This window comes from Kogia breviceps, chromosome 1, assembly GCF_026419965.1.
Source record: "Kogia breviceps isolate mKogBre1 chromosome 1, mKogBre1 haplotype 1, whole genome shotgun sequence".
NCBI classification, from domain to species: Eukaryota; Metazoa; Chordata; class Mammalia; order Artiodactyla; family Physeteridae; genus Kogia; species Kogia breviceps.
Window position 1 is genome coordinate 86250221 of NC_081310.1, and position 13760 is coordinate 86263980.

Sequence of the window (13760 nt, forward strand, 5' to 3'; positions counted from 1 at the left end):
ATAAAAGGGTTGAGGGGGCTTCCCTGGTGGTGCAGTGGTTGAGAGTCTGCCTGCTGATGCAGGGGACACGGGTTCGTGCCCAGGTCCGGGAGGATCTCACATGCCGCGGAGCGGCTGGGCCCGTGAGCCATGGCTGCTGAGCCTGCGCGTCCGGAGCCTGTGCTCCGCAACGGGAGAGGCCACAACAGTGAGAGGCCCACGTACCGCAAAGAAAAAAAAAAAAAAAGAAGAAGGGTTGAGACAACTTGCAGCTACTTGGAAAAAGATAAACTTGGATCCACAACTCATATCACACATCATGATAAACACCAAATGGATCAAATATTTATATATTTAAAATGAAACACCAGGGAATTCCCTAGCAGTCCAGTGGTTACAACTTGAGCTTTCACTGCTGTGGACCTGGGTTCAATCCCTAGCCAGGGAACTAAGATCCGCGGCCAAAAATAATAATAATAAAAAAGTGAAACGTTTAAAAAGTCCTATTAAAAAATATAAGGAGATCTTTTATAAACTTAGAGTGAAGGCCCTTCTAGTTATATGTCAAATTCTAGATGCCATAAAAGGAAAGATTTATTAATTAAATTCAGTAAAAAACTAAAGACTTCTGCATGGCAAAATAAAAAATAAGCAAGGTCTAAAAACAAATGACAAACTGGAAAAAAAAATATTCGTCACCCATATTTCAAAGGGCTAAAGAAGCTCTCTTAGTTTCGTAAAGGAAAATCCTCCACAATACACTAACACACTATTTAAGTGGAAAAAACAATGACACAAAACAGTGTATAGTACCATTTATATTTTTAAATTGGGGGGGTTGATTACTTGCATTTGCTTGTATATATATATATAATATATTTCTGGGAGATATCAAAGGCACTGATGTTGTAGTTATGTTCCTGGAAGCTTCTTTGCACCAATTTTGGTTCCAAACAACTTGCTCTTATTTATTTTCCAAGTAAGACAATTTCAATACAGAGAACAGTTTTTCTTCATTTTGGTTGAGAAATGGTTGTTCTGCTTAGCTAGTTATCATAGTTAGCATGGGGCTGTCACATGATTGCCTAAAAGGAGACTCCAAAATGGATTTGAGGGGAGAGAAGGATAATGATGGTAACAATGTTTCACTGTTTCCTTTTTTATCTTTTAAATTTGGAATCATAGGAGTGTATTACCTAATCAAAATAACAGTTGCTAGTCCAATATCCATACTCTTATACATTAAATTTTTTATATAAGTTTCCCATGTCCAAAGTATCTCTTGTTATCTTAATCAGTTTCTGAATTCAGAGAGCAAGTTCAGGGTGAGAGGGATACCTGAAAATCTCTCAAAGACCTAAACGTAAGAGCCAGGACTGTAAAACCCTTAAAAGACAACATAGGGGAAATCTTCATGATGTTAGATTTGGCAGTGATATCTTGGCTATGACACCAAAGCACTGGCAATAGAAAAAAAAAAAAAAAAACACAGACAAATTGGAGTTCATCAAAACTGAAAACGTCTATGCATCAGGACACTATCAAGAGAGAGGAAAAAGGCAACCCACAGAATGGGAAAAAAATATTAGCAACTCATATATCTAGACTATATCTAAAACCCTGAAAACTCAGCAACAACAAAAAATCCACAATTCAAAAGTAGTCGAAAGATTTAAACAGACATTTCTCCAAGGAAGATATACAAATAGTCAATAAGCTCAAGAAAAGATGCTCAACACCATTAGTCATCAGAGAAACGCAAAGCAAAACCACAGTGAGATACAACTTCATACCCCTTAGGATGGCTATTATTTAAAATACACATACATACACAAATATACACAGAGAGAGAGAGAGAAAATAAAAAGCAGTGATGAGGATTTGGAGTAACTGAAACCCCCATGCATTGCTGGTGGGAATATGAAATGGTATAGCTGCTATGGAAAACAGTTTGGCAGTTCCTCAAAAAGATACAGACTTATCACAGTATCCAGCAATACTACTCCTAAGTATATCACCCAAAGGAATAGAATGCAGGAATTCAAACAGATGTCTGTACACCAATGTTCACTGCAGCATATTTTCCAACAGCCAAAATGTGGAAGCAATCCAAGTGTCCAGAGATGATGAATGGATAAACAGAAAGTGGTATAAACATACAATGGAAAATTATTCAGCCATAAAAAGGAAGTAGTTCTGGTACATGCTACAACATGGATGAACTTGAAGACATTATGCTAAGTGAAATAAGCCAGACACAAAAGGACAAATATTGTAGGATTCCACTTATATGAGGTACCTAGAATAGACAATTTCATACAGACAGAAAGTAGATTATAGGTTACCAGAGGCTTAGTGGAGGGGCAATACAGAGTTATCGTTTAATGGTTACAGAATTTCTGTTTAGGGTGATGAGAAGGTTTTGGAAACAGATAGTGGGGATGGTTGCACAACACTGTGAATGGAATTAGCAACACTGAATTTACACTTAAAAATGACCAAATTGGCAAATTCTGTATTAATATATTTTACAACAATTTTTTAAAATTAATAATTTAATATATCAAAAATCACTGAATTGTACAGTTTAAATGGGTGGATGGTATGATATGTGAGTTATATCTCAATAAAGATATTTTTAAAAATACCCAGACATACTGAGTCAGAACGAACAAGAACGTATCAGGAATCTATACTTCTAATAAATATCTTACACATATATCTTGGTATATACTTGCAAGTATTCTGTAAGATAGTTTCTTAGAAGTGACACTGCAGAATCAAGGAATTGTCCGTTTTTAATTATGACAGATACAAGCAAACTACTCTCAAAAAGTACCGCATCCGGGACTTCCCTGGTGGCACAGTGGTTAAGAATCCGCCTGCCAATGCAGGAGACATGGGTTCGAGCCCTGATCCGGGAAGATCCCACATGCCATGGAGCAACTAAGCCCGTGTACCACAACTACCGAGCCTGTGCTCTAGAGCCCGTGAGCCACAATTACTGAGCCCACATGCCACAACTACTGAAGCCCACGTGCCTAGAGCCCGTGGCTCCACAACAAAGACAAGCCACCACAATGAGAAGCCCCTGCACTGCAACAAAGAGTAGCCCCTGCTCACTGCAACTAGAGAAAGCCTGTGCACGGCAACGAAGACCCAACACAGCCAAAAGTAAAAAAATAAAAAAATAAAAAATAAAAAACGTATGGTATCGGGACTTCCCTGGTGGTCCAATGGGTAAGACTCTGTGCTCCCAATGCAGGGCGCCCAGGTTCAATCCCTGGTCGGGGAACTAGATCCCACATGCATGGCACACTAAGAGTCTGCATGGCACAACTAAGAAGTCCACATGCCGCAACTAAAAAAGACCCAACATGCTGCAACTAAGACCAGGCGTGGAATGAATGAATACATTTTTTTTAAAGTACAGTATCAATATACTCTCCAGCAACAGGGCATGAGAGTGGTTGTTTCCCCTATATTCTTGACAACATTGAATGTTATGAAATTTTTTAGTTTTGCCAAAATGTAATACAGAAAGATAAATCTCAAAAGTAATTAAAAATAAACCAAATACATCTTAAACAGTGCTGTATGTCAATGATATCACAATAAAACTAGGGGAAAATACATTAAAAAAAACCCAAAAATCAGACCCTTAAAATTGATAACTTATATGACATGAAGAGCATCTAATACTTCTCAAAAGAATAAACTAAACTTTAAACTTTAGTTATTAACATGCCAGTTACTAAACTGTGGATCGAAATTTTTAAAAAATAAATGACATATTTGAATCACTCTAAATAACAGAATCCATAAGTAAACGACTATAAATTTAACAATATGTCACATAATTAAAGAAATGGAAAATTTCACTTTTGAAACTGAACTTGAGTTTTGTCATTAAAAATTACATCAACAGTTAACAATGAGTTAGTACTAACCAGGATAGCAAATTATTTTTTCAGAGGGTCTTGTTTTTGCCCTCTGAACATTGCTGAAAGAAAAGTTCAATTAAGAAATAAAATATATGATCTATATTTCTATGTTTTTACTAGAAATTTAAGGCTTAATATTTGCTTTAAAAGCAGCACTGACAGACTTCGCTGGTGGTGCAGTGGTTAAGAATCCGCCTGCCAATGCATGGGACATGGGTTCAAGCCCTGGTATGGGAAGATCCCACATGCTGCGGAGCAACTGAGCCCACAAGCCACAACTACTGAGCCCGCGAGCCACAACTACTGAAGCTTGCATGCCTAGAGCACGTGCTCCGCAACAAGAGAAGCCACCACAATGAAAAGCCCATGCACCGCAAGAAGAGTAGCCCCTGCTCGCCACAACTAGAGAAAGCCAGCGCACAGCAACAAAGACCCGACATAGCCATAAATAAATAAATAAATAAATAAATAAATAAATGCACGGACAAAACCCAACACTTTTTGAAGCACTGGGGGAAAATGTTTTGGTTGCTTTAAAATAAATAAAACAAAACTCCCAAGCTTTCCTCATAACAGTGCATCTTTCCCTCCTTAGCCACTGATGCTTAATCTTTTTGGAGTCATGAACCCTTTAGAGAAGCTGGTAATAAGAACTATGTAAAAACGCATGCAAACAAACACAAAATTCCTCACAGACCATATATGCTGAAAGCAAGCACAGATAACCAAACCCTTCCAGAGATCCCTTGTAAAGCAATACCTTAGGCTGTAAAAAGAACATTCACAAGAATCTACCACATGCTAAATACTATATATAAATTCAATTCTTTTTTTAAATTGAAGTACAGTTGACTTACAATATTGTGTTCATTTCAGGTATACAGCAAACTGATTCAGGGTTTTTTTTCGTATTATATTCCATTATAGGTTATTACAAGATATTGAATATAATTCCCTGCTCTATATAGTAAATCCTTATTGCTTATCTGCTTCATGTATAGTAGTTTATATCTGTTAATCCCATACTCCTAATTTGTCCCTCTGTCCCTCTCTCTCCCCTTTGGTAACCATAAATTTGTCTTCTACGTCTATGAGTCTGTTTCTGTTTATATAAAGATTCATTTATATTATTTTTAGATTCCACATATAAGTCATACCAAATAATATTTGTCTTTCTCTGTCTGACTTACTTCACTAAGTATAATATTGTCTAGGTCTATCCATGTTGCTGCAAATGGCAATATTTATTTCTTTTTTATGGCTGAGTAATATTCCCCTGTGTATGTATGTATGTATGTATGTATGTATGTATGTATATATATAAAAGCATATATGTATATATGCATATATATATACACACACACACATCTACCTACATACATACGTACACACCACATCTTCTTAAGCTAATCATCTGTTGATTGGTACTTGGGTTGTATGTCTTGGCTACTGAAATTTAATTCTTTATATACCCATTTAATACAGGCATTAATAGTCCCATGTTATAAATGAGGAAACCACAGCTCAGTTAAGATAAACCAAATTGCCTGTATACAGTTATTAAGCCAGGATTTGAATTTGGTTCTGACTCTGTAATTCATGCTCTTTCCATCATTTATGAAGAACTAATTAAGAGGGCAGTAATATAGTCAACATCCTATGCTAAAGTAACTGTTGGAAAAATAAACACCTAACCCATTACCAACAATTTTGTAAGTATACAGATAGCTTTCCCCAGGAACCACAAACTATATTCTGCTACAAATAATATAAGTGGGATATAAACTACTTATATATTAAGAATAAGTATGTATTGTGGGTGAAATCCTTTCAGTACAAAACCTCATTATTAGCAGTATTAAAAAAATACTATAGAAAGATTACTAAAGACAATCATCTCAAAGCCCTTTAAAAATTAGCTGTGTAAGACAAGCTCTAACATTGTCTCAAGTAAAAAGGTCTAGATAAAAATTTTTTAATCCACCTTTCGAAAATTCTTGAGGTCAGCAGGAATAGAACCATCCTGAAAGGTAGGTGGTTTTGTAATCATTTAACATCTTTAAGCCTCAGTTTCTTCTCTATTAGTTTGTCTGTAGTCACATTGTTAGTAAACAGGAGCGGCAAGATTCAACTCTAGGTTTCCTAACTAAAAATCCAATCAATATTCTTTCCACTAGGCCATGTAGGAGCAGCAATCTGGATATACCCCATTTAAAATATTTGCCGTAATTTTACAAGTACATACATGATTATACCATCATTCACATCTCTGACAAGCCTCAAAGCCTGTTTTGGCTCACAAAACAGACTATCTGGAAATAACATAAAAAGATTAAAATCAAAATTCCTAAAATATGTACGTAGGTTCGATAAAAATTAATAGAGAAATCCAAATATTGTAAATGATTACATACTGTTGGGAATTCTACTTACCCGCTTTGAAGGACAGTGCTCATTCTTTTCATCTGTCATCTTCCCACTTTTAAGTGCTTTCCTTGGGTGCTTGATAGTTGTTTTTATGGCAGGTCGACATACATAGTTCTCCAAGTTCTTTGGAGGTTTTTTAGTTCTCTTAGCCTGAAGGCCAATTTTCAATTTTAAATTTCCCTCTGAAAAGTTTGTTTCTTTCACTGAAAACTGTTGCTGTGCATCAGTCAAACCATCATCCTTCCCTGCTTCGATGGTTCTTTCCCGATTCCACTTGCGAAGGTCCTCTTCCTCCTTTGTGTTGTTCTCTAGCTCTACTTCTCTCTTGCTGACCAGTGTACCAGTACTGATGGCAGAGGAACTCTTTCTTGAAAATCCTTCGGAATCAGAACCCAATCCTAACATAGCAGTATTTCTAGGGTCCATCACAAGTGTATGTTATTGCCAAGGAATCTTATGAAAATTTTACAGAACTGTGTTCCATAAAAAACAGGGATCTCCAAAACTGGCAACCAGCATCTCTTTCTCTGCAGGATAGACCATAACAAAAAATTTATCAGAACAGAGGCAATTATTAGCATGAGAAATGGGTATAGGGGGAGGAGAACCAGAAGATCAGGAAGAACCGAAAATCAGTTAAAATGAATCAAAATGCAGTTCAAAACGGATTTAAATTCATTTAGTTATAAATAAATGTAAATTTCAAAATAAGTTTATTATTCTCCAGATATCATAAATAAGCTGTAGTGGTATGGGGCAAATCAATGTTTAAGATCCACTGTTCTAACTCAATCAACAAGCTTCTGCAACTGACAGTAAAGCAAACACAGTCTAAGATAAAAATAATATCGTATATTTTAACACTCCTCAGTTTCAAAGGAATATATTTCTTACATGTAAGAAATATATTTCTTACAAATAAAATGAATTTCATTGAAGGTAAAGAACCATGTTTTGGGCTGGTTTCAGCACTCCAATATTATTTATAAGAGGTGGTAGACTTTGTTTTTTTGCAGTACGCGGGCCTCTCACTGTTGGTGGCCTCTCCCGTTGCGGAGCACAGGCTCCGGACGCGCAGGCTCAGCGGCCACAGCTCACGGGCCCAGCCGCTCTGCGGCATGTGGGATCTTCCCGGACCGGGGCACGAACCCGTGTCCCCTGCATCGGCAGGCGGACTCTCAACCACTGTGCCACCAGGGAAGCCCCGAGGTGGTAGACTTTTTAGGTTAGGATTCTCAGGCTGGAATTATCTCTATTGCTGGTTTACAATTCAACTCTGAATTCCTTTACTCATTCATTCATTAAAAAATATTTCTAAACACCTATCATGTGCCAGGCATTGTGCAACACCCTGGAAATACAGTATTCAACAAAACAGATCCAGTTCCTAAACTTACAAGCCTTATACTCTAGTGAGAAAGACAAACATTAAATAATTATATAAATGATTTAGAAAAACAATGATTTTATTGTTATAAAAACTCTAAAAACCAGAAATATATTTTCACAAGTTTTCCCAATAGCAAATAGTCAGCTGTTATGCTTCAATCCTCCAAATCTATAAATTATTTTAAAACCAGAACGTAGATTTATTATTTTACAATAGTTGGTACACCTTAACAGAGAATCTGAACAATCCACACAGGGCAACCCCTTTCTCATAAATAAAGATCCTCAGGAAACCATATAGGATTGGCATATAATCTAGTGACTAGAAAATATAAAACAAAACCAAAATTATTCACTATTCTTGAGGACTGAAAGACTAGTCTTATTTCAAGCATATATCCGAATCAAGATCCAGGACCAGTATCTGGAAAAAAAAGAACATCCTATCCCTTAGAAAGTTCCATTTATGCAGTAGAATATTTTATAGTTTAAACTATGTACCTTAAGACTTTTCTTTCCAACAAGATAATAAGAGTTACAAAGGCAAAGATCATATGATACAACGTTTACAACTCCTACAAGAAATCTAAGTAGAATGCATAGCCCAATGACTGGCACACAGCAAGGCTCAATAGAAGGTGCCGACAATTTTACTAGCAGTGCTAGCAGCATTTTAAGTAGTTACTCAACAAATACTGGCCAACTGACTAAACTAAAGTGTATTCCTATTCTATTCATTCACACAAACAGCTGAAAGAGTAATTTTCAAATCAACTGCATATGACAATTATTCTTGCTGTCTACCACTTCATATATTAACACTTCACAATGGCATTCAAGGCTCTTCATAATATGGCTCTAACTTCTCAAACTTGTCTTTCCTTACTTCCCAACACACATCCCCTATGATTTAGTCAATTCAGTTTTCTTCAACTTCCCTGGTGCTCCAGTGGAGTGGCTAAGACTCCAAGCTCCCAATGCAGGGGGCTCCAGGTTTGATCCCTGGTCAGGGAAGTAGATCCCACATGCTGCAACTAAGAGTTTGCATACCTCAACAAAGATCCCGCGTGCCACAACTAAGACCCCAGAGAGCAAAATAAATAAATAAATAAATAAATAAATTTTTTTTAACATTCTGTTTTCTTTACTGTCCCTAACAAATCATGTTCATTTCTGCTCTGTGCCATGTGCTTTCTTTCCTTTAAAAGTACAAAGTCCTATCTTCCCCATGATGTGTGCACATCCTGAAATTCAAAACTCTGAAAATCAAAAGTTTTCTCGTAACACCCTAGCGACAAAATGTGACCTGACCTGATCTGGATCTATTTTGGTCTTAATTATCACAATTTCTATGAACAGTCATACACTTCAAGTCAAACACTTGCAGAAGTACTAAAGTGTTTGATTAAGGAGTCTTTTTTGCCAGTTCTTCTTTTTCTCCCTTAACTCTAAACACTGGAGTGCCCCCAGGGCATGCTCTTTCCTTTTCTATCTACACTAACTTCCTAAATGACCAGATCCAGTCTTTTGAATTTAAATGCCATCTAACACAGATGATTCAAAAATTTCTATCTCCAGAGACAGCTGAGACCCCTCCTGGAACTCCAGATTCATATATTTAAATGCCTACTTGACACACTGACTAGATAGTTAATAATTAGGCACTTCAAGCTTAACATGTCCAAAGTCAATTCACCTTCGCCAAGCTCCCCAAATCTGTTCTTCCCACAGGCTTACTCATCTCAATAAATGAAACTCCAACCAGAAATATTTAGATCAAAAATTTTGAATCATCTGTGATTCCTTTCTTTTTCTAATGTCCCATATGTCCACTCGGTCAGAAAAGTCTTCTTTACCTTCAAAATATATGTGGAACCTATTTCTCACTAATTTGACAGCTACCAATCAGATCCAACTGATAATATCTGCCCTGTACTATTTATTTCAATAACCTCCTAACTGGTTCCTCGTCTCAGCCTTTGTATCTATAGTCTTCTCAACTCAACAGCAGGGTAATCCTATTAAAGCCTGTATCATATCATGTCACTCCTCTGCTCAAAAACCCTTTCAATGGCTTCCCATCTCACTCAAAGTAAAAGCCAGTCTTTACAATGGTCTAAACTCCCTACAATCCCCTCTACTTCTCTTCCATCTCCTACCAGTCTCCCCACTTAGTTCCAAGAAGGGGGGGGCGGGCACAGGTATTCTCCTTCTGTTTTTCAAATTCAACAAAAATACTCCTACCTAAGGGCCTTTGCACTTATTATTCTACCTGACTAGAACACCCTTTCCCCAGATCACTGCATGGTTTGCTCTGTCACTTCCATCATGTCTTTGCCTAAATATAACTTATAGAAGAGGCATTCCCTTTACAAAATAGAAAAACACCCATCCCACCTCTTCTCACACTCTATCCTGTTTTATTTCTCCTGTGCTCTTTTCACCATCTGGTGTACAATATATTTATTTATTGTCTACACACTTCCACTGGAATGTAAAGTCCACATGGAAGTGGATTTTTGTCAATTTGGTTCAATGTACTATTCCAGCATCAAGAATGGTACCTGGCACATAGGTGGTAGTCAATAAATATTTAAATTAACTCCATGCCTTATGTGGGTTACATGTTATTGGCTTCAATTTGTTCCTTGTCTAGTTTTTTCCCTCCTCTTTCTTTCTTGTTTCTTAAATTCAAATGCCCATCCAGGGTTTTGCGTTACTAATGGTGAACTGATGGACCTGCCAAATATCTTATTGGTTAGTTATTAAAAGAAATCCTTTTTGGAATAAAAAACAAATAATAATTTATACAAAAACAACTACTTTTACATACACTACTCACAAGTACACACATTTTAAAATTTCCCTATAATTTTTGATTTTCATAATGAAAGAACTACAGAAGTCTTAATGTATATTTATAAATATTTAAAGTAGAATTTCCATATTTCTTCCAAAGGACTCAAAGCGTTTTTTACCAGCACTTACTCACTCTTAAAACATTACAGAGAAGGGTTTGGAGAGCATGATTCTCTTCATTTTAAAAATGGAAAAAACTGAAACCAAGTGACACAGATTATTAAATAATAGCAGAGTATCAATAAACTGAAAAGGAAATTAATTTGAAAATACTGATCACTACCCTAGACATGTATGTAGGAATAGAGAAATATAACGTTTCCTTAACTTGATCAAGGAGAAAAAAGAATAGTATTCTTAGGGCATATTCTGTGAATCCACTTAGGCAGTAAGACTGGAAAATCATGATTGGCAAACTCCACATACCAAATTTAAGTGTTTCTAGTAAAGATAAATCCAAGTTCTGAAGATACTTCACAACAAAGAATGCTTTTATCTGCTAAATGTAAACTGCCTGAAAAGCAGTCCGTAGAGCAGCTGCCAGACGTTGTTTTTGAATTTTCAAAGCAATGTTCTCTGTGAATGATATTCTTTCAGCTTTTGGAAAGATGTATCTATACAATCTAGGTTTTCCATCCAGGAGCAAGGATGCTATGTTGTTACACAACTTATTCTGGTTCCTACTATAATACATTCAATTTAAAACACAGTTGCAAGGAGAAACACAGAACTAAGAATGCTAGAATCTCTTCATTCACACTCAAAGAGGCAAATTCAACATTCATCTCACGTGCAACTTTGGGATTCACATTTTCAAAGCATTGAAACAATCCAAAACAGTCTAGTCCAAATTCAAGGGAAACTAACATTAATCTACAGCATGAAGCCCTTTTTCCCAGATCATTTTTGTTACGAACAAACTTTTTAGAAAATTGCTAATTACAGTTGACCCTTGAGCAACAAGGGTTTGAACCGCACAGGTCCACTTAAATGAAGATTTCTTCGATAGTAAACACTACAGTACTACATGATTTGCAGTTGGTTGAATCCACAGACGTGGAGGAACTGCATAGTCTGACTGTGGGTTTTCGACGGCTTGGAGGGTCTGCGCCCCCAACCCCTGTTTTGTTCAAGGGTCAACTGTATATATTTTCTAAGTACTACAAATATTGAGTCCTTACAGTGGGTTTAGCATTAGCAATTTAAAAATAACAAAGGGCTTCCCTGGTGGCGCAGTGGTTGAGAATCCACCTGCCGATGCAGGGGACATGGGTTCGTGCCCCTGTCCGGGAAGATCCCACATGCCGCGGAGCAGCTGGGCCCGTGAGCCATGGCCGCTGAGCCTGCACGTCTGGAGCCTGTGCTCCACAACGGGAGAGGCCACAAACAGTGAGTGGCCCGCGTACCGCAAAAAAAATAAATAAATAAAATAAAAAATAAAAATAATAAAAATACCAAAGTTTAACTGAGCTCTTAATATGTGCAAAGCTGTATGCTAAAAGTTTTATACAGATTATCTCATTTAAGCCTCACAATCACCATGAGGTAGTTACTATTCCTTCTTCTCTTTTTAGAGATGAAAAGACAAGTTAACAACCAATAAAAGGTAGAGTCTAGGTCTGCCTGGCTCCTCTTAAACACTATGTTATTCTGCCTCCCAAAGATCATTTTTAGTCCTGATCTTATTACTCCTCTCTGCTACATTTGGCATATTTGATATTTGAAACTCTCACCTGGCTGCTATGATCACACATTCTACTGGCTCTCCAACTACCTCTCTAACCAGTCCACCACTTCCTTTATGGATTCATCATTCTTAATCTATCCCCTTCATCCATTCAATAAATATTTTCAGTCTCTAAATATGTTTTGAGAATTGTGATACCCACGGTAGATATAGTCATAAGTAATACAAATATAGTCCTTGGTGTCATGAACTTTAAATTTAGCGGGGGAGACGAATGACTGATCATACAAATATATATAACTTCTAATAAATGTGAAGGTACTACTATGTGAGGTAGTATATCAAGGAAACTTGGAGGGACGGGGAACATATCTTAGAAAAACATGTTAACTATAAGCTGAGACCCAGTATGAGCAGGCAATAGCCAGGCAAAAATGTGGAGGTGAAAATGATCCAAAAATAGGGAACAGTGGGTGTAAAAACTCCCTGAGACTGTAAAGGTTAACAGTAGGTAAACCAAATGGAGAACAGCACAATACAAAAATGGAATGTTAAACGAAAATAGCTTGCAGAAGGCCTTGTTGGCCTACATGAAAGATATGGAATTCAAAAAGAAGCTCTGAAAAGGAAAGTAATGATACAATTTACATTTTAAGAAAACTTCTCTGGTTGCTGTGGAAGAATGATTAGAAATATAGTAAAAGTTGATTCTGGAATAACATAAGATCGACAGATTAGGGTAGTAGCACTGGAAATTTTTTAAGAATGGATGGATTAAGAGATATTTTAGAGGTATAATAGATATGATTTGTCAATAAGAAGTAGGAGGGGAGGGAAATAAAATATGAAGACTTGAGCAATCATAGAATTGTACGGTGGTACCATTTAGACACTCCTTAAACAAATATTTACTAAGTGCCCATTATGTAACAGAAACTTACATAGCACTGCAAAAAAACACAAAAATCCTGCCCTCATGGGGCTAGCATCCTATAAGTTGTCTGCCAGAATGACACAGAAGGGGAGATCAAGAGTTCAGTAATAAACTTGTTTAATTTTAGATGCCTGTGAAACATTTAAGTAGAAAGGTCAAGTAGACAGATGGAAATATAGGCACATGATATATACAGAGGGAGGCAGTATGACAATTTATGAACATAAAAGGAGTTTTATAAGTTTTAGTTTTAACAGGGTAAGAAAGGTAATTTATCTTATTAACTTTCCCTAATATGTAAAAGTAACATTTTTTTTTTCTTTTTGGATAAGTACATATCTAAAATTACCACAATGCAGACTGAACAATGTTTGCAGATTTTTAGCTTAAAATAAGTAAAATCTAGCTTGACTCATCTATGATAAATTTTCATTTTCCTTTGTTGTCTTTATTAAACATAGTTAGAGACTGTAATCATTGCTGTATTTCTCAACATTCAAAACCAGATATAAATTAACTATACAAAACTTTTAAAAATTCA

The 13760-nt window shown here is 36.5% G+C and overlaps 1 protein-coding gene across 9 annotated transcripts in view; it reads right to left on the reverse strand.

The window, feature by feature from the left end:
* ASH1L (ASH1 like histone lysine methyltransferase) overlaps positions 1-13760 on the reverse strand; it is a 207335-nt gene that overhangs the window by 174338 nt on the left and 19237 nt on the right. For all 9 annotated transcript variants that reach the window (XM_067037683.1, XM_067037687.1, XM_067037648.1 and 6 more), the window contains one exon: positions 6357-6877. In XM_067037683.1, the coding sequence (XP_066893784.1) occupies positions 6357-6776 (420 nt within the window). In that variant the 5' untranslated portion in view covers positions 6777-6877. The remainder of the gene's footprint in view (positions 1-6356; positions 6878-13760) is intronic.